The sequence below is a fragment of the Kryptolebias marmoratus genome, linkage group LG16, assembly GCF_001649575.2.
Source record: "Kryptolebias marmoratus isolate JLee-2015 linkage group LG16, ASM164957v2, whole genome shotgun sequence".
NCBI lineage: Eukaryota > Metazoa > Chordata > Actinopteri > Cyprinodontiformes > Rivulidae > Kryptolebias > Kryptolebias marmoratus.
The window spans coordinates 8,404,939-8,427,333 of record NC_051445.1 but is presented as its reverse complement, the minus strand read 5'-3'; the positions used below and the strand labels follow the sequence as shown (position 1 = coordinate 8,427,333).

Below are 22,395 nucleotides of genomic sequence, written 5' to 3'. Positions count from 1 at the left end.
GTTTGTATGTAATGTATGAATATAATATACAAGTTTCACTTTTTAAATGGAATTACTGAAATCAATCTACTTTTTCATGATATTCTAATTTTATGACCAGCACCTGTATATTGAGGTCGAAAGTTCAAGACCCTAAATGTCCGGTCTTCTGCTAATAAAATGGACCAGTAAAAATCCTAAGCATGAAAATTGGAGTTTTATGTTACGTTTAGTTAAAAATGTTTCATAGCACATAAGGCAACATGTTTATATGCTTGGTCCAACTCTTCTCTGATAAGTTAATAGCGGCTAAGAATGACATTGGTGGGTCTTTTTTAAAGTAAGTGATGTTAATAACAAAAATATTTAGCAATATTTTGTGCTTGTGTAATGGTACAGAATATTTTGGACTGGACCTCTTAACTTCCATGAAAGGCCACCTGAAAGGGCAAATTACAGAATGACTCAACTAAGCACCTGAGTCACAGCTGCTGAGATAATCTAGACAGTATTTCTACTTTTTGTTTGTCTCTAAGGCACCTGCTGTGGGGGAAAAAAAGCATAACTTATCCCTCCCAATGTTTCATTATACCACAGATCACTCTCAATTTATGAAGCTTTACTTCCATTTATATAATAAAAGAGATCCAGACAAACCAGGATTGTGTCCTTGACAGTAAAGCAAACAGTCTGCACTTCATGTTAACCTTTTATCTAGAACTAGTTTCTTCAGAGCCCTATATGATATGTTTCCTGTCACACAGTAACACATACAATCACAGATAGTGGTTGAGCCGCCCTGCAAGGTGCTCCCCTGCAATTTAGGCTATTTGGGCTTCAGTGTCTGATACACTGCAGGAGAGGAAGAGACCAGGTATTGAAACGCCAAACCCCTGATTAAAGGACAACCTACTCTATCGCACAAGCCACATCTGCCCCCTGAAGTTTGTAGCGGGGCTTATTAACGATTCTGCAAAAGAATGATCTATGACTCAAATCACAGCTTCAAATAAAGCTGCCTTTTGTTCTCTACAAATGCTGCACAGTCTTAATTTAAAATGTGCCATTTGTGTTTAGTGTTTTTATTTAAGAGGGGTTTTAATAACAATTAAAGAGTTGCAGATGGATTCTCTGGTAACAGATTAATGGATTACCTTAGTTTTGGTTCATCTTTACAGTATTATCAGACATTTGTCTGATAAAACTGTACAATAGATGAATATGTGAAATATAATTTAAGGTGTGCACTTTAGTTAATGCTTTTCAACTTTTTCCTCAAAAAGATGTGGGCATACCTCCCTAATTTTATGATTTTTGATCTGGTCAGAATCATTTGGCACCACAGGTAGTATATAGTTTAAAAAAATGACATTATGCATCTCCACACTTTATGTATTGATATTGTGTGTGTCCCTGTGTGTGGGCCAAGTATTACATGTTTATGGATCTGTTTACAGAGCCACATTGTGAGGATATCTCTCTATACAACAACAAACAAACAAAGAAAAACAAGTCCCCATGACATATATTCTCAACTTGAGAGGTGATGGAATGTTTCAAAGGTAGAGGAATATTAATGGTTATTAGAATTTGAGATTCAGCTTAAGTAAAAAAGTGACCCTACACTTCATTTCTGTTCTGCAGTGTAGGAGGGGTTTTAGGGACTGAGGGACATCATGCTGTCCAAATGAAGTTTGTAGGGCTGTTTAAGGCACTCGGACAACAAGCAGCACACCCTATCCTTCAATTCACTGTGCAAAACAGATGGATAGGGTCAAAGGGAAATTTGGATTGGTCCTCAGGAAATCCATGTTAGTCAGTATCTTTTTAAACTTCTAGGTGGACAACATTGTGACTGCATGAGGTTTAATGCCTCATCAGCCTCAGTTGTACATTGCTTCTCCAAGGTCATTCAATAACTTCATACTCCCTCTTTTTTCCAGAGTTTTATACCCTCTCACAGTCTGAACCTGTCATCAGCCCCATTAACTGTAACCGTCTCTGCACAGGTGAAGGCAGAGTTTGTGCTGAGCTGTAAATTAACAAATGAATTTTACCTCACTGGGAAGAAATAAATTGCTGAAAATTATTACCCTGGTGTAGAAGCGTAGTAAGACACAAACACAGTTATTCAAAGGCACTGGTGCAGAAGGGTGGTCAACCGCCTTCTGTGGACTGGTTGATGTGTACAATTAGCCTAAGTGTCTTATGGCGTATGGACACACTGATAAAATGTCCCTTTGAGGGGGCAGCAGTGCAGCAGATTTAAGGGCAGAGGAAGGACACTGTTTTAAAACCATCTGGGAAAATTAAGGAAGTGAATTAACTTTGCCCTTCCTCAATACTCAGCTGCACAGGACCACTGAGCAAGGCAGTAAATCCACACTCTGTGTGTGTTGTGTCATTGAAGTGTACATGTTTAGAGCCTGTTGTGCTCCTGTGTAAAGTAAATGGGACATGTTTTGTGTGAAGCTCAGAAATAAAACGTTTCCATGAGAAAAATTGCATTAAATAAGAAATAACTAGGATGCTTGTTCTGTGCGGAATCCAACTGAATTTCCAAATTAGCCAGAGAAATTATTTGAATTTCAGTCCAACAAGGGGCCACATTTAATGTAAATCTCACTAACAAGTAGATTTATTAACTAATTTATTCACGTTATAAGTTATAGCTAAAGTAAATAGATCTGTTTCTGTCTTAAACTTAGTTACTTAGTAGTTGCGGTTCTTTCAGCCAGTCAGAAATTTGCTCGTCCATAAAAACGTCCACGCATTTTTTTATTTTTTTTTTGGTCAATGCAACCTTAAGTCAGTTTTAGTCTTCTGCACGCTTGGATAAAAGATGGAAAATGAGAATGGGGAGAAAACAGACAAAAAGTAGGCTATAGACAGGTTAAAACCGTTTTTTGTCTGCCCAGTTAATGAACATTTGTGGGCTAGACGGAAAGTGGCTAGAAGTTTTTGTCCTTTGAAAATTAATAAAAACGAACAAATGCCCTTGAAAATTCGGTTTAATTAAAGAAAAAGGCACTATATTCATCAGCTCAGTGAGCCTTTTGTCATCTTAAAGCCAACACCTTCCAACCTTGGGGGGGTGGAAGCTGTGATGGATGTTAGTCTTGATATAGTAACTGATTTCTTAGGTTAATAGGATTATAGTGGCCTGGTTTTATGCCTTAATTTAAATAATGTCACATTTTTTTAGCATGGCCACTCTGAACATTTTAAATTTGCATACCAAAACTGTAAAAGTGAGTAAAGTGTCTTTCAGTTTGACTTTGAAGTGCATTTTGGGAACGGTTTTCTCGCACAACTCACTCAATCAGTTTTCCTTCATCTCTTTTTAATGAGGACATTGTGATTAGATACAGGTGCTGAATGTGTACAGATGGGTGCATGCACGTGAGGAAGTGTGTCCATATGCTCACTTTAATGTGCGTTTGAGTGTGTGTTTATGTGTTTTCCTGCCTACAAAAAAATCTCTGTTCCCACTAAATTCCCCATTAGGAAAAAAAAGGGACAAAACTTCAGTGTGTCTGTGTGTGTGAGTGTGTTTATGCATTGCAGCGTTGTGTAGCCCCGACTAATGAATCATTGAGAAGCCCAGCGGTCCAGGGGTGACTTGACTAGCTGACTGGTAATTAATTGTTAATGAGCCTTAGCAAGCAAACATGGATCTTGGGAGAAAGAGTGGAAGAAAAAAAAACAAAAAAACACAGAAAGCCATCGAGATGAAAGGACAGAAACTCTGAGGATTGAACTGAGAATTAAAACGAAATACAAACACTGTGAGATGCTGAATTGACTAGATACTGCATCAAGGCATAGAAATTGATTAATGGGGTGTACGTACACACATACTCTCTCATAAACACATACACACACATGCATGTGCAGCCACACACAGTTTAGAAGGTGGCTGAGTGACTCTGCATCACAATGCAGTGGCCTTGGGGAAATAGGAGGACTAAAAGGGGATTAAGGTAGACACCTCATCCACTGTTACTGCTCTTCAGTGACACACACACACTCACACACTGAACTATTCAAGACTAACTATTGCATTCTTTTTTTTTCTTAACCGTTGATGAGGGTAAAATTGCTTGACTGTTGTGGCAAACTGTTCTGACAGCTATCAAACTCCACACAAGCTTGTCAGATTCAGTTGTCTGCTTTCAAAATAAATAAGCCACTCAATCCTCTATTGTGCAAAAACTCATTGATTCTGCAAGTCTGCAATGTATGATTAAATACCAGCTTCGTTCATTATACAACTGATGGAGCTCTTCGTTTGTATTATCTCTAAAAAGTGCAAAAACTGCCAATCACAGGCTTACAAAAAAGACTTTAAGAAAGATTTTAAAATGAACTTAAACAGTACTGAACTAGGAGTTGCTGCAATTAAATTTCAAGGATTAGAGTAGTAGCTTCAAATATTTTTTTTGTTGGTTAAAAATGAGCTACATGTTTTGTTTTTCTTAGCATTCAAACTTTAACAATTTTTTTTAAACAACACTTTTTTTTGTCATTTAAGTTTTATAAATCTAATTTGTGCAGAGCAAATTTTGTAATATTTGTAATTGAAAAGTAATATTCCTTAAAGAAATGCATACCGCCACTGCCTTCCATGCCAAAGTTTAAAACAATAAACTTTCACAATCTATTAGCACTTAGCGTATGCAAAGGGGAATGACCCAGCATAGATTTTTAGCTAGATATTTAGCTCAATATCTGTAAAATTGACAGAGTTATAGCCAATTTCTTGTTTGCTATAATTGATTAGGTGTGGTGGCCATCATAAAAGGGGGTAACTCCAAAAGTTAATCAGTTGTAGATGTACATCCAATGATTTATTTCTGAGAGATTCATGAGAATCCATCCAATAGTTCATGAAAGATTTGCTATCAGACAGACTAACAAGTAAAGTTGGTAGATCTGCATTTTTTTTTGGATTGATGCTGTTTAAGAGGTGTTTGACTATTTTTGTCACACAAGACCTTTTAAAGCTTTTGAATCCTCCTTTCGTAGCAGTAATAAGGTGTTCAGTATTGCAACTCAATCAGTGTAATGAGGCTATTAATAAAAATGAGGACAGTTGATTATTAGACATAAAGGGCTTCATGAAAAGTTTATAGCGATCCTCAACTCAGCTGCTGTTGGACCACTGAAGAAGGAAGTGAGATGACATTTAAAAAGTGCAAATCAAATATCAAATTGTGAGAAAGGGTATGGACATATGGCTTCTGTTAGGTTTAGCATGTTGATTTTATACCAAGGTAAAACAAGTAGGCAAATGATTAATTTATATTTTCAAGTATTTGTTTAAAAATTGTAGTTGAGGATTTTAAAATATATTGATCTGAATCTGAATAATTTTCACTTCACCACCAGAAACCAATTGTTTTATAATTGACTTGTTTTATTCATTTTTTTTTAAATAAATTAATAGGACTGCACAGTATGAAAATCTTTTTCACAATAAACAATTAGACTCACGTTCTTTCCCCTAAGTCTAAAGGTTATTTGTTATGCTTTTTACAGCCAGAAAATATATAAACTAAACTGAGGATGTTATTTCATGGCTTTGATCAAATATGGATTAATGTCTTCAGCGTTCTCCCCTCCAAATATTTTCATAATCAGTTTTGTGTTTAATAAATATGCATAAAATTTCCTCAAGCCCAAATGTCATCTTAAAATTGCATGTTTTTTCCAGAACCAACAGTTTGAAACTTTTAAAAATGCAAATCCTCACATTTGAAAAAGCATGAAGTTATGGTAATTAGCTCGTAATTTTAGCTCCAGCCTCTTTGAGGGAAATTGTTGCACAATGCGCTGATTATTTACTTGCTTCACATTTAATCCTGGGCTAACAGTGCCCTTTTCTGTTTCAACATGTCAATGCCTGGTACACAAAGCCAAGTCCAAAAAGAAACAGCTCTTTGAATTTTTGTAGAAATACTTAACTGGCCTGCACAGAACCTGACCTTAACCCCATCAAACACCTTCTGGGAGGATGTGGAATGTCGAATTGCAAGCAAGGCTTTATCGCCTGACATCAGCGCCTGACCTCTGTAAAGCGCCTGCAGTGGAAGGGGATCAAATCCCTGCAGCCAGGTTCCAAAGTCTTGTTTAAAGCCTTTTTAGAACAGTAGTGGCCATTCTGGCAGCACATTAATGCCTACACTTTGGGAATAAAATCTTCCAAAGGCTTTGTTCTGGTCTTTATATACTTTGACCATTTTGTGCTTTTTTTTTCTCTCGTTTTTGTGTTGAATCACATCTAATAACACATTTTATCAACAATTGAAACCATGAGTCATTAAACAATAGGCAATGCTTTCAGCTCAGCTTTTATGTTTTTAATTGATTCAAATCAAACTGAGATACGAACAGACTATTGTAAGAGAGTTGTAATTGCTAGTAATTCAGTAAATTTGGTTTATGGTTGAGCCTTTTTGTTTGAGTACTTCTGTATGGTGTCTTCACTTAAGTATCTGCAGTTTCCCTCTTTGTCTGTGTGAGAGGCTCAAAGAATTGAATCATATTGGAAAGATTTCAACCTAATCATCTGTTTTGAACATCATTGTTTCGAACTATGTGCTACTTCTGGGCTTTTGTGGAGAAGGTCTGAAGGACAAATGCAAGAAGACAAAATAAAAAATTTGTAGTTGTGTTATGAATGAAAGCTTTTTCTTTGATGTTTCTATGGCAGCTGTAAAGGAAAGTATGCTATTGTTGCTATGGCATTAATACGGGGTGGCAGGGGGTGTGTGGACAAATGTGTAGAAAAATTTTTTCAGATCGGCTATGACATGCTGTTATGAAAGAGACAGATGTTTGTAGGTGATTCTGTGTTTCTTTAACAAAGGGTCTTTTATTACTAGCCTGAGGTGTGTTAAATGACACCCCCTCCCTTCCATTCTCACCATCTCAACCCTGACAACCCCTTTCTGCTCTTTCCAGGGATTCATCTCTGGGTCAGCTCTTCCCTCTGCTGCCCTGGTTGTCATGGTTACAGCCTCAAGCATCACTCTAGACGATGATCAGAGGTGGGCATGGGTCCCGAGCTTTTCTCATGAATTATAACCCAGAGGCTCCAGCGGCTGAGGCTGGCTGGCAGTAGCTGAAATATGGCTGCGGTTTTGTTTGCTGTGATATATGGAGGCAGCGATGCTGGCCAGGCTACACTGCTCTGGTTGCACTTTATTTCTCAGCACAGAAATTACTGTCCTTGTTTATGTAAGGAGAATGCTGCGCAGAGGTAATTACAGTATAATGGTGCATGGGGAGTTTCATTGGTTGGTTGGAGATCAAATGTTCATAACACCCAACCTTAAGATCTGTTTTAATACAGAAGATGTCTGATCCTTGAAGAGGATGAAATATGACCTTGTTTTAGATTTTGATGCTTTCAAGAACACCATTAAATTAAAGTTGACATTTCTTATAGTAGAAATCAAATAAATATAAAATAGTATCTGGTTTTGTACCATATTTTAGTTTTAGTGTGACTTCTTGGTCTTAAGATACATTTAGCTGGAGGATTCAGTTCTGAACTTAAAGAAATATTAAGTGTTATGAGAAGGCAGCGGATCCCCCTGTTTGTTATGTGAACATATGCAAACACATTAGGTCTTGCCTTTGCATCAACTGTGGAAATGTTTTTAAACCTGAAGTGGTAAAATTGTCTTTAAAAAAATCTTAAATCCTCTCCAAACCGAAAAATGTTTAGTGGTTGAATAAAAGTGTAAATTAAATGATAGCATAATAAAAGTTTCCCATTTTTTTAAAACTTTTAATCATAAAGAACAAGTTGTAATCCAACTATCTGTTTCTAGACACCCCCAAGGCATGAGAAACCATTGCTTTGTTTCTTTTCCCATGTGTGAGAAAGTGTGCCGCTGGACGAGCTGTTCTTGTTCATGACACCTTTAAATATCAAAAGGAGATGAGCACTGCCCTTCACTGGTGATCACATCTACCCTCTTGAATTTCAAATGAGCAGCTGTCTTAAATCTGCCATATGGAGCTTCTCCTGTTAACTCTAGTTCTGAACTGTCTCAGCTGAGATCTAAGCACACCAAGAGTTTCACTGTTGGCTGCCAAAGAAAACGCAAGACTTATCAGCTATCATCCATTCTAATCATCTGAAGAGCTGAAGACCCAGTAAATTAGTTTTTTTTTTTTAATTCCAGTGTTCCCAAAACATCACAGAAATCCCTTTCGGTTCAGCATGAACACAATCCATGACTAATGTGGCTAACAATATAATCTCCTTCTCTGCTGTTTTTCATCACATACAGTACAGAGTATTGTAACCAAATTTCCAAAATAAGATGTTCTCAGTCACACATGTCTGTAAAAATGAAATGAGATCACGAAGACTCAAAAGCAGCACATTAGGACTAAAATTCATTGTCAATTAACATTTTTCCCATCCTTCTTGAAGAACTAAAATTTTTACAACTGATGCATTCTGTCAAAAAAAACAACAACACATGCATACATCACTGTTCAGATGCATTAAATCACCACTAACTTTTTCATGCTTCACTTTCAAGGGGACAGATTTTTTTTGTGTGTTTTTAGAAGTTGTCTTCATCAATAGTTCTCCAGGCTTTCTAAAGGTCAGTCAAAGTTTTTCTTTGATTTTGGCTGTTTTTTCATTTATTTTGTCCAGTTTTTGTGCCTGATCATGACTGCAACTTGTGTATTTTGTGCTTAGAAAAATGAAGGAAATTGGCTATTGGAGGACAAAAAAGAAATGTCAGGCCTTAAAATATCTACAGCAGATGAACATTATGTGAAAGTTTGGGCTTTGAGTAGGAGAAAAATACAGTGAAGGCCTGACACTGAACATAAGTGGTTCATTATCCTTCAGCTGATCATCTACTGTACCTCAAGTCTTCAGTTATGAGCTCTTTAAAAGCCACCTTGTTGGTGTTAAAATACTAATTTATGTCTGTCCGAATGTTTGCCGTTTTAGATTCAGATACATTCATCAGAAGAAATGGGAACAAACTGTGTCTGCGATAGGCTGCTAATAAGTTTAAAAGTTTTTGGTAACTTGTCGACACAACACTGGTTCATCCCTAGATTTTAGGAGTCTTTTTATACTTGGATGATTCATAGGTCAAAGTTATGGAAGGTTGAGGGACGTAAAATCCTTCCTCTAAAAATGGTCAGGTAGTGGACATGAAATGAGTGTGAAAAACAGCTAAAGCCCAAAGAAAAACTTGAAAAGACCTTCAGAAAGCCTAAAGAACTATTACTCAAGGCAACCTTAAAAGATTACTTAAAAGTCTGGGTTCTTGAAAGCAAAATGTTAAGAAATAAGGATTAACTTAAGACTCGCAGAGTACAGAATGTTTAAAATTGGTGGTGCTGAGGGGGTTGTCTGTTTTCAGCAGTGATCTCTTAAGCTCCAGTGCTTTGAAGATGGCTAGACGTAATTCATCAGAAGTCTGATTTTTAGTGTTGGAAGCTGATAAAGGATGTTTTCTCCTCAGTATACAAGTTTAAAAAATGCACTATAGGTTAGTAGATGAGGTCATCAGTAGATATGCTACCAGTTCCAAAAATTAAAAAAAAAATTGACATGCTCAGAGGAATTCTGCCCACATTCAACCAGCATGTTCACGTCCTCCCTCTGTAGGAAGGGCAATGTTTTATACAAACATTTTTTATCATTATAAATTCATACTACATACTCCTTTTTTATACCCGATTCTATTTCTGTCCTTCTCTTTTTCCTGATTTAACAATCAGTAAAAATGCATAAATATGGACAGACAAGGCTGCAGTTCAGTGGGATCAGACTGCACAGATTTGCATATAATCAGTTAGATTACTGAGGTTAGGTGTCTGCTCAAAGCTCAATGAATACTAAAACAAAGTATCCGCCCCAGCCACAGTCTGTTCACCCTGCTGTCATGTGGCAGCATACCAAGATGCATCCACCGTCATATAATCAGACTACAGAGCAGTTTCTTTTCCTCAAGTTGGGCTATATTTATCCTCTACACTTCACTAGGAAAATAAGTTTCATAGATACAAACACTTATTCATTTAAAATGTTTTTGAGTGGGTGGCATAATATAAGGGGATTACATCTGTAATAATGTAATATAATCATTCCCATATCTCTGCCCACTTTTCTGTCACTTTCCTTTTTTAATCTCCAGTGAAATGATGTCCACTAAAAGCAAACAAATTTTTTTTCTTCCTGTTTACTTATTACTGTTTGCAGCTTTCCAAAATCAGCCCTTCATCACTGACAAGTGATGATGCTTTTGATGTATCATTAAAACAACATCATTACTTTGCATCATTACTAGGTTTTCATTCATTCATGTCACTGTGAGGAGATATGCTGAAATAGAACTATAGTGCCTCTTTTTATGGCGTTTTCTCTTGTTGGACTTCTGGGTTGCTGATGAATGCAGCATAAACACAAAATGTTATGAAGAAGTGACTCTAAGATGTACTAAATAAAACAATCTGTCAGTATATTTTCGGTGGCTCGGTGGTCAGTGCCGCGGTCTTGTAATCCTGAGGTTACAGGTTTGAGCCCAGGTTGCAGCAGGAAGGGCATCCGGCGTAAACAAATTGCCAAATCGTTTGTTCGAGTTTGCTCGCTGTGGCAACCCCTGAAGAAGGGAGCAGCCGAAAGAACGTTCTTACTGTCAGTATTTTTTCAGTGGTTGTTGTCTAAAAAAACCAAAATAACACTCGTATGAGATGCTGCTGCAAACTTTGTACAATACCTTCAAGTGATGTTTTTTTCTTTCTTTGTAGAAGTCATCTCTCTGTTCGTCTCTCTGTTTACTGCACATATATTAATGAGAGGTGAGGATTAATCTGAGAACAATATACAGTTATTGGCTAGGATGAAGTTTTCCTCTGCTGCCTGAGTAATATGAATTATTCTGAAAATGAAACGAGACTAGAACCAGAAAACAAACACCTTTGAGATCCTTCAGTAACACAATAAAAAAAGAATAATTTGTAAAACATTTATGAAGCTTTTTCTGATACAAATATACTGAAATGGTTTATTGTATTGGCACTGATAAGAAAAACTTTGTTTTGGTGACAATGAGAAATTAAAACAAATCTAATTGGTTTTTTTTTTCATTTTTATCTGATCTTATTCAAAATGTTTTGTCTGTTTTGGCAACAAGCTCAGGATATTTTAATTCACAATGAAACTCCATGCATAGTGCTACTATTTAGTCATTTGTAAATATGATAAATCTGTTATTTGTTGTGTGAAATTCCTATTTCTGAAATATGCAATGTCCTATTTTTGTTTTGGAGCCTACATTTATTTATTTTTTCTGCTTTTGTTGAGTTTATTTTTAGTGGGCAGTCGTCCAGACAGAGGAGTGTGTGTAAACAGCATGTAGTGTTATATGATCCGTATCTACAGGATGTTTCTGTATAGAAGTGAGACCACCAGTGACTGATCCACCATGCCAACACTGCTGCATTGCCTTATGTAATCTCAGTGAAGTACACCATCAGCACTATATCTGGTCTCATGCTGCCAAGCTGATGGCTGAATAATATTAGGGATGAACAGGATTTTTTCCTACTTTCTTATTAATATGCTCAGCAGCCTCTTAATGCCTTTTTTGTTTACTTTCTCTACAAGTTTAACCTCCTGCCACTACTTCCCTTCCTTCATTTATTTCTCTCCTCCACCGACTTCTGTTATTACTTTTCTCTGCGTCTTCTTTAACATTCCCCAAACTCCTCCCTGCTGTTATAAATCCCCACTTTGAGTCTTCCTCTTTTTATTGCCCCCCAAATGTCTCTGTATACTTTTAATGTCTTTCTTTTCTGAAACTTCTCTTTCCTTCTTATATCTTTTCCTTCTGTGCGCTGCACTTTTGTAGTTATACAGTTTTCAGCAGATTTTTAACAACAGATTAACAACTTGTTTATCATCCCGTCTGACATGATTATTAAGGGCTCAGTTTACACCTGCTGGCTTTTACTATAACTGGTCAACTTTTCAGTGTCAGACATAAAGCGAACAAATTTCACTAAGAAAAAAAAACACATCTCAGGCTCCTTTTGGAATATTTGAGTGTAACTATGTTCCAAACATCCAGTAGGGTTAAAACTGTAAGGAGATGAGACCAAAAAAGGTTCAGAAAGCAGCAAGTATTATGATAGGCTGATGGTCACACAGTATCGTATTTTAAAGAAATGGTGATATTTTAGTTGGATTGATTTCTTGAGATGGATAAAAAATAAAAATGTGCCTTTCTTTTGTGTTTTAAATTAAATACAAGCTTTGCCATCACTGCCACTCGATTGCAGGGACCTTGAATTCACCACACAACAGTTGTCGAATATTTCAGACTGAAATGTAAATATTTATGTAAAATTCTTATATTTTCAGAGGAATTTGTTTTCAAGTTAGGGCTGTAGCAAACATATTTGTGACTTAACCACAAAATGTAACTTGCTTGTTTTCTTGCAAAACCACAGTTCTTTCTTCCTCAGCTTTACTGTGTATTTAGTGATTGATAGCACTCACAATATTAACTTTATTAACATGATACCAGTATAACTTGATAAATATCAGCATCATAACTGTGAACCTGTTGTCTCTGCAATGAATCAGCACTATTGTTGCTAAGTGCAAGCTAAAAAAAACCCCTCAACTATGACTGTAGATATTTTTGTATACTTTTTCTTTTTAATTTTAATTTCTTCAATTTTTGTTTGTGTTTCTGCAGGACTGGGTTTTCCTCACGCGCTTCTGCTTTCTCACAGAGTTTGGGCGGCTGGATTTTCGATTCCGCTATCGAAAGGTAGGATGACTGATTTACAGTTTTGTGTTCCTGAGTCATGAGGTTTTATTGGTTTTATAAATTCTTCAGAAAGTCTCATCAGATCTGAAGAAATCAGAATGCAGTTATTCACCAATTATTAAAAGTACTCAAAAAATATGAAATAGCATAAAGAAAATCAGATTTCAATCTGATGTTAAGGCTAAAAAGATATATTGTCCCTCTCAGTTAATTAGCAGTGGAATAATAAAGGAAAAAATGGGAGCAATGACACTAATAAATATAAAGTTGAAAAACAAATTAGAACAGTATTTAAACGGCAAATCAAAAACCCGAAGACAGTAGTAACAATAAGTAAAAGAACTTTGCAATAGATGGCAGAACTTACATTTACGTGTTACACTTACATATTTTAACAGCAAGACACAATTTCTGCATTCCTGTCCCTCAGAACTGTCCACCCACTGAACGGTTTGCAAACTGAATGATGCCACCAACTGCTTTGTGCTGGAAAGGAAAAAAAAAAAAACACTAGAAAACTGTTCCTCTTGGTTCTCAAAAGCGTGCTTAGTGATGCAACATTGTTAGACAAAAAAATTCACAACTTTTACTATAATGTGTCACTGACATGAAATTCAAAACAATGTTTTAATATTGGATGTTTTTTTCCCCAGTATAAATTATCATTTGGTTATTCAAACATATTAATTTGTAAATTTATATTTTACTCTGCTCCCCCCACTAACTGGATTTCAGTATCTTCAGATTGTTTCCACACCACCCCAGCTTGCTACACCTTGTTGTTTAACAACATAAGTTTCTTTGTCTTCTTTAGCCTTTTCTCTTTCTGTAAGCTCTTCCACTCAGTTTTCTCTCTTTGATTCCTTCTTATGTTCAACGATATGCTGCTCCCTTACTTCTCTGCCTGTATTATCTGTGCTAACTTCATCCTGCATAATTCCACCCTATTATTTTTACTTCTCACTATGTGTCTCTCCTGTTCTTCTGCTTTTCCTCTTTGCCCTGTGCCTCGTCTCATATGTGGGAGCAGACTGCGGAGCCAGTTTAGTCCCATAAAACTCAACTTGTCCGACTCACTCCTCTCTTATCAATGCACATCTCAATGTGGTCTCTTTGTGTCCCCGTCTCTCTTCTGTGCAGTCTCGCTGCTGTCAGAACATATTGCTCTACTTTGATGACAGCTCTCAGTGGCCGGCTGTGTACAAGAAGCCTGAAAAGGTGGGACTCTGACACTCTCTGTCATCTATTTGACAAGCAAGAATAAAAGAGAAATACTGTTTATTCACACCTCACAACAAAAGCTTAGACATTTTCACAATTTAACTTTAGCCAAAGGATTGTAAACTTCTAACTCTGCTTAGATAAAATCCAGGTTTACAGTTTCTAGCTGACATTTTTTAAAATAGTTTTTCACTATTAGAAGATGATGTATAATTGATGATGAGCTGCTCGTGCTTCATTGACAATGTCAGCATGAAATAATTGTTTTTTTTAAAAGATATATTTAACTTTCTGCCACTATTACAAAAACAATAATTAAATCTCTTCTTTGTACTTGGTGTTGTACCTTTAGATTTTAAACTATTTACTTATTTATTTTATTTTTATAAAAGTGAAGTGCATACTTGGAGCTTAATTCTGCCACTTAGCTGAGGTGTTGTCATTGGGGAAAGGCTGAGCAGACGTCTCTCATCACAGCCACCTCCTGCTGCTCTTCTGGGACTCTGAAGTGTTTCCAAATTAGCCACGCGATAATGTCTCCAGCATGTCTGGGGTCTGCCCTCAGGCCTCCTCCTGGTGGGATGTGCTCAGAACATCTCCCCTGGAAGGTGTCTGGAAGGCGTTCCGACCAGATGCCCAAAACACTGGAACCTGCTTCTGTGTGTGCAGAAGAGCAGCAAGTCTACTTTTTGAGTCCCTCTGCTGACAGATCTCCTTCCTCAGTCCTTAAGAGTCTTGGCAATGTTTGCACTTTTTTATTTCCCAAAAAAGAAAAACTAATTTTTAAATGTTTTTTAATTTTAGGTAAATTGAACTATTAATTTCAGTGCAAAACTGTGTATTAAAGTGCTAAAATTCCTGCAGTACTCACATGAAATGACTCAGAATATTATAAAATATCCTTAAAGCTGAGAATTTAGTTAAACTTTGTGGTTCTGCAAAAGTCTATTGCTGCATTCAGAAACAATAAAGGGGGGAAAAAATCACTTATTTCCTAAATTTGTAAAATTCACTCTGCTACCTCTTGTTTATGCAGATTTCATTCAACATCTGTTTGTGTGCATAGATTGAGACCTAAGGTTAAAATGTTTGCTTTCAGGCAGAGTGAGTTTATGTAAACGGGGCTGTCCCACAGCTGTCGAACCAGCATGCATGAGTCTTTAATATTTGCCTGTAAGTCATCAGCTGACGTGATGAGATGCAACATAATCTAACCTTTATAATCAACATTAAATTGATTTCACAGCTTATACATAATGCATGATTCAAGCTATTTATAGTCTTCATGTTAACATGCTAATTGCTACTTGTTATTAGAGTAGGGTTTTCAGGTGTTGAGAAAATTCATGTTCAAATGATTAAACATCTCAAAAAAAACACATCAACTTAGATTTCTTTCATTTCATGGCTCATGTGCTCGAGTCATTTGGCTAGTGGCGTAATCTTCTGCCTGCCATCTTCTGACACCCAGATGTTCCACTGTGTGGAGATATTTCTAGTGCACTTACAAGCATCACATCACTTCTCAGCTCTGTGAGATTCTGGTCTCAGATTTCCAGATTCAGACGTTCTGGTCGTCTTTCTCCACTTGACATTTTGCACTAATATAAACAACTCACCCATGAACAAATCCATTGCAAAAAAAAGGACAGAAGAGTTCATTTTTACTCCAGCTGCTGGAGTGTATTAGGAACCGACAGTAAAGCCATCCATCCCATTTTCTTCACCCTCTTCTCCATTCCGGGTCGCGGGGAGCTGGGGCCCGTCTCCAGCAGTCACTTTTCGAGAAGCGGGGGACACCCTGGACAGGGTCACAAGTCCATCGCATGGCTCAACAGTAAAACATTTTAAGTAAAGTTTTAAAAAAAAGAATTATTTTAATTTATGCGTGTCATTTCTTTTCATTCCCCCACCCCTTAGTTTTACAATATACCTCAGCTCAATGCAAGTTTTTGGTTTTTGCAAATCTTTACTCATGTTGATGCAGACAGCCTTTTTTTATAGAAGAAATGGGAGGCAGATATCAATATGTAATGCTGATATGTTGTTTTTTATCTGACAAAATACAACAATCCAATAACTACAACAAGGCAAAAAAGTACTGAATTTGAGTCAGCGTTTGTTTAACATCACCTTGCCTGCTTTGTCTAAGATCTATTATGTATTAAACTGCAGTGAACCTGTATTTTTATTAAAGAAATGTCAACTAAATAAATGTCCAAAGGTTTTAAAAAACATTGTTCCACAGCAGCCACTGCCTGCTCTGCAAATATGTCTACATTTATTTTTAGTGCCGTTTTGAAACGATGTTTTGAGCGTTTCTCTTCTGTTCGTGTTGTTGGCAGAACTGTTACCAGAAGGAAGCAGTGCTGAGGCCTGAAAACAACCAGGTCATCAATCTCACCACACGCTACACCTGGTCGGGATGTGTGGTACGAACACAAACATGTTCACTTTATACACACAGCTGAACTGAGTGGCATCTTATACCTAATAGGGGAGAAAAAAAACATCTGTTTATAATCTGTGTTTGGATGCTGTTTTGTAAATTTGGTTGAACTCTGACCCCGCTCTGCTGTGCTGTGCTGCACATTTGTATGTTGCAGCAATTCGCATCATTTCCTCTTATCACCAGACACTTTAACATATTTTCACCTTTCCTGCTGCGGGTTCTTTTGTAATGCAAATCAGCACAGAAATATGTAAAATGGAACGATAGACAGAGATGAAGACGGGAGGGAAAGTGAGAACTAATGGCCCATAATGTGTTTTCATAACATTCTAATTTACATTTATTCACTGTTGATCCCAAAAGATCTCTCCTCCCTGTAACACTTTTCCTTTGGTTTAATTCTCTTTTCCAACAAGTGAGCCAGCTTGTTTATTACATTAAGAGGTGTGACTGCCAGCACGATTCTGTTGTTGTGGTGGTTAGTGGATCTTGTTTGTGACATTTCAGACTATATTGGGGTGTGAAATATGCATGTGTCTTGATATCTCAGGCTCCCAGTCTAGTGTGACAAGTCAGTGTCTCTGAGGTAAAAATGTGCTGCCTGTTTGGAATAACAACATCCTCTGTGCATCCCCCGCCTCTTTCCTTTTTATTTCCTAGGTGGAGGACGATGGTAACGAGGAGGTTCTGAGCTGCGTGGGTGGTCGCAGTTTCCGCTCGGTGAGGGAGAGATGGTGGTACATCGCTCTCAGCAAGTGTGGGGTAAGCACCGACCTTTGACCCTTTCTGACATTGTGCTGCATCTTTCTCTTTAACAAGGGTGGCTTTACTGCCTCCCGGTTTACGATGTGACGCACAGAGTGAGTGAGCTCATGTGAACAACCCACCCTCAAATTTATGTTTGTGATTTTATTTGACATGGAGAAAATGGTAACATCTTGTCTATTCATCAAATATAGATTACTCTTTAGGATATTTAGGAGAAAGCTACTGTATGTGCTTTTAAATTATATTTATAAAATATCTGGACACAAAGCTGTTTATTGCTTATTTATCATTATGTAAAGTCTTCATTCTGTTTAAATAGAAAACTCGAACAGATTGCAAATCCAAGTAGCGGAATCAGAATTATTATTATTTTAAATAGGAAAGCTCAGCATCACCCGAGTAAGGCTTATTGAAAGGCTGGATATTTTAAGGCAAGTTTTATGCTGCGTTCCTATGAATTTTAAATCAACTTGAGCATAAATTTTGCCCCAGTATATTCATTCCCATTTGAGCCAAACGCACCAGGCTATATTTAAATAATGGGCATAATCTTAAATGGGCCAGAATACTGCAAGGAAAAGTAAGACTCTGACTTACAGCGGTCATCTGAATTCCTATCACAGATGAATTGAAGCATTTAACAGCTGCTCTTCTGTTCCAGACCTCCAGAACTGATCCCAGTGTAATAAAACTCAGAATACACAATTTTACATCTTATAAATATTTCAGTTGCTCACACGTTACAGCTGATCCTTTTCTGTCTGATTCTGAGTTCCTTTGTGATGGTCTGAAGTCTGAATACAACGTTTGTTTCTGCAGCAAAGCCTAAACTGTGCTGTGCATGCACTCCAAGGGGGGTCTACTGTAGCCTGTTAATTAGGTTGCTTTATGGACTGTTTATTGGTGTTTTGTTTTTTTTAATTGGATACAGTTTTGTTCTGGCAGAAAAGAAGCAAAGTGATGGTTACGATGTGTTTGTTGAAATATTTCTGGACTGGAAAACTTGATGTAGAAATCCTGAGCTTTTGTAATGATAGCTCAGAGATGATGCATGCTCCTTCGCCTGGGGCGTGAGATGAGGACAAATCCTTGGAGTAGGTTTGTGGGGTTTTTTTGTTGTTTAGTCTGTGTCTGCAGTGTTTTAATGATGTTATGACAGCACAAATAAATAAAGTTTCTGCTGAATGTAGTCTCTATCGCATTGTTCCTAGTTATGACATCGTTACACCAGCAACACTCTGGATTCTGTGTGTAATTGTGTGTGAGAACTCGTGCCCTTGAATGTTTTTTTTTTGTGTGTGTGTGTGTGTGTGTGGGGGGGGGGTGTTTGAGCATGCTGCCTGAGAGGGAATATGATTAGAGTGGATGCTTCCTGCAGAGTGTGGTTTAGTGTCAAGCCAACGTCCGCTGAAAGACAAGCTGCTTAATGCTGCTGGATTTGAGTATAAAAGCTCATCTCTTCTCTTGTGGCCATATGCACGCTGCGTCCTGCAGCTAGTTTCCACGCCTCATCTCGCATTGTTCGCCCTCTCGCTTCCATTTCGCTTTCACACTTCTTCGTTTTCCTCCTGCTGTCGCTCACAATCTTTGGCAATGTCCCGCTCTCTTTCAACTCTATCACCACTCTGTGACACACTCCATACCATGTCATGTCTGTGTACCTCTGCATCTCTTGTTTCTTCTCACCTGCTTCCTCTCACTTCTTGACTTTTTAGGAGAGTTTTAAGCTGTTTGTAAACAAGTTCTACTTTCATTTAATTATATATGCCTGTGCTGAAGTGGGTCTGAATCCATATAAGCCAGTTTTTTAAAAAGCAGAGAATGTAGATCTGCTCTTAAATCCCTCATCTGCATGAAATCACGAAATGTTTCCAGTCAGTTCAGTTCCACGTAATTATTGCAAGAAACCTAAAGGCTGCAAATATTATTATTCCATCAAAGGGAAAAAATACAGCCAGTACAGTATAAGTAAAATTTGGGTCAGCACAAATGACAGAGCAGTGAACCTGTGGCAGGATAATGGGTTTTCAGACAACCACATTTACAAATTAGCTGGCTTGTTTTCTTTTTTTTCTCTGTGTGAAACAGGAAAAAAAATGGTTTGATATCATTTTGCTTTCTGTCATATCTTTAAAAGAGGAAATAGACCTATTTTCTTTTTGTGAAACCGTTTTGATGAATTACAGCGCTATCGCGTGTTGGCAGAACTAATTAGACACCCCTTTTTGGGAATGGGCATTATACAGATTAACTCGGCTTCATTACTTGTCATTGAACCCAACAACTGTTATCAGTGTTTAGCCTTGTGGTTTTCTAAACTGAAAGAAAATGAAAACCTTTTTAAAAAGCCGTAATCAACTTCAGCCTCATTATTCTGAGCAGAACTCTTGTTAATAACACAAGATCACCTTATTGGGCAGCCAGAGAAAAGTGAAAATAAAGCAGCTGTTAATTGGCACAGGCTGGGAGAAAAACTAGACTGAGACGTGCAGCCATCATGCAGGAGCACGTTCTGCCTCTGTGCCAGATGGGGTGCCAGTTAGACTTGAAATGGTGTTCTGAAGAGTAATAAATAAGAAATAACAACAGGAGGAACTGACACTATTACAGGCCTTATGTGTGATTTATTTACCCATATAGGAAATGAACAGACGTGATGATTTTGTTCCTTAGTGTAAATACTGAAAAACAATGATTAATCATTGGATTCTTAGAAAATGTAGCAATAAATATTTTATTTATTAACAAAATCCAAATTACACCTGATAGTTTGGTAGACTCTCTTCCATTGGGGACCAAAATTGCAACATTTGTTCCATTTTCAGCTCGTGCGGTTCACATTCACACTGCACCGAGTCAATCGAGCCAAACCCTTTGAGCAACCTGTCCCCCCCTCACCTCCCCCCACAAACACACACACACACACACACACCCTCGCCTGTAGTGGCACTGCACCAAGAACTACTGAAGGAAACGACACAAAAACCTCTGAAGAAGGTGAGGTCAGTTGCGACTTCCTTCTGGAAAAGTAAACAAAAATAGAGTGGCGGCAAATTTTAGCGGTTTTAGGATTTCTGTTTTGTCTGTGGTACATGTGCCACGTCTGACCACGAGCCATTTCTCCCGCTAGTGGTAGAAACGTGCGTTTGTTTTGGTTGCATTTACCCAGAAGGCCCTGTGCTGTAGTCCGCTTCCTGCTTTTGGAGCGGTCTACGGTCCGCTTGCATCCACATATGCATTCGAACCGCGCCAGAGTTCACTTCAACCAAACCGAGACCCAAGTTTTTAGATGGACCAGAGTTTGCTTTTTTGGTCCGCATCAGAGTTCTATTGCACATTCACACCTCTCCGAACGAACCGGACTTTCTAGGCAAACAAACTAGAGTTTGATTAAAGTGGACTTAACAGGGCTTCTTGTTGTTCTGAAAGTCTGAAGTAATGACATAAAAATGCTAATTAGTACTAAAATAATCCAAATTAAAACTGAAACTCATTAATAGCCTCAAATGGGAGGCAACAATGAGACAAAATTAATTAAAGCATCAACTATTACAGTTCCACAACACATTTGAATTGCCTTTGTGCAAAGCCACATTTCTTGTGTTGGGATTAGTCTCTAATTTTACATAAATGGGCAAATTCTGTCTCTTCAGGTCAATTCTATCATTTACAAAGCACTGTTCTTTGTAGAAATGTTTATTAGAGCTTGTTTTTGAAGCCTTTTACTTGCCTTTAAATAGCCCTGAGCTCAAACTGTTTCAGGATGAGTTGGAGCACCAACAGAGAGCCAGGCTTTATCAGCTGACCTCACTAATACTTCCCCGGTGAGCCAGGAGCAGTTTCCTGCCGTCAGGTTCTTACATCTCGATGAAACCCTTCCTGGAAAGATGACTTAGAACGTGTGAAAATGTGTTTTACTTCTTAGAATTGTATGAAGATGAAGGCTGTGTTTATTTGTGTTCAGATGAGCTTTGAAATGTTAAGATAATTCAAATATATAAAACTTATCACACCAGATTTTCTTTAATTTGTTTTACATTGAAGAGAAAAAAGAAAACAAGAAGTTGAGGCTTGGTTTCAATTTAAGAAAATGCATCAGGGGTCAGATTTATTTTTTAACATTATAAAGCCTAATCTTCCATGCTTACACTACATAAAAAGTCCACTTACATGTACTTTTAAAGATTTTTGAACAACAGTACAACTCAGCTTTCTGCAGGCTTGGATCTCTCTTGTTGATTCAGTGGACTGAATTTGTTGTTTGTAGGAGGAAAAGGAACAAATCAAAAGGCTACCATGTTCATTTTTCTCCTTGTAAATCAAACTGGATGTTAAATTGACATAAAAATGTCTTGATAATTTTACAAGAGGGAGCTTGTAACTTGTAAAGATTGCACATTTGAAAGGCAGGGCGGGGAATTTATGTTAAGGTGTTTGGTTAGTATTTTGTGGAGTTAAAAATCAAAATGTCAGACTTTTTATAGACTTGTCTTTGACAAATTTTTAAATTCATATCTGCAGCAATACTAAGTTGTTTGATTAACATTATTTTCTTTTAGATTGTCATGCTTACCAATTATATATGGGGATAATAGGCTCAGCCATACTTTGTTCCAGGGGTTCGGTGTGGCTAGCTGTGCAAACTCTAACCTCACTTTTTCCAAAAAGCAATTGCACAAAACTGTGATGTTCCAGATCTCAAATCTCAATACTCTCAAAAGTCCTTTTTTAAAATGCAGTTATCAGCAGTCCAGGTGCACACAGTGTGTAAAACTGCAGATTTATATGCAAGAACCCCCTCAGTGTTTCATATCAGTGCAGTCAATCAGGTGCCTTTTCTACCTGAAACCAACCATCAGCCTCAAACTCATCCTGTGACTTTTTCTGTCCTGCAGAGAGAAGTCCTGCTGTTCTTCTTCTCTTCATCACTCCATCTCTTGTGCATCCATTTCACTTTCCCTTTTTGCATTCTCTCCTTTTTCTTCATTCGTCCTTTCACTCCACCTTTATTTTAAACTTTCCTCACATATATCACTCTCTTTATCTTTGTCTCCTTGCTCTTTATGTCTGTATTGATTTTGTGGCAGCGCACGCTCCATGCTTCTCGCCCTTTTTGATAGAGGGAGTAAAATGGAGTCTCAGTCT

The 22,395-nt window shown here is 37.5% G+C and overlaps 1 protein-coding gene across 1 annotated transcript in view; it reads left to right on the top strand.

Moving 5' to 3' along the window:
* Nucleotides 1–22,395, top strand: part of tmem145 (transmembrane protein 145) — a 42,670-nt gene that overhangs the window by 3,657 nt on the left and 16,618 nt on the right. The window contains exons 2-5 of the mRNA XM_017415627.3: nucleotides 12,735–12,809; nucleotides 13,950–14,027; nucleotides 16,376–16,462; nucleotides 17,143–17,244. Coding sequence (XP_017271116.1) covers nucleotides 12,735–12,809; nucleotides 13,950–14,027; nucleotides 16,376–16,462; nucleotides 17,143–17,244 — 342 coding nt within the window. The remainder of the gene's footprint in view (nucleotides 1–12,734; nucleotides 12,810–13,949; nucleotides 14,028–16,375; nucleotides 16,463–17,142; nucleotides 17,245–22,395) is intronic.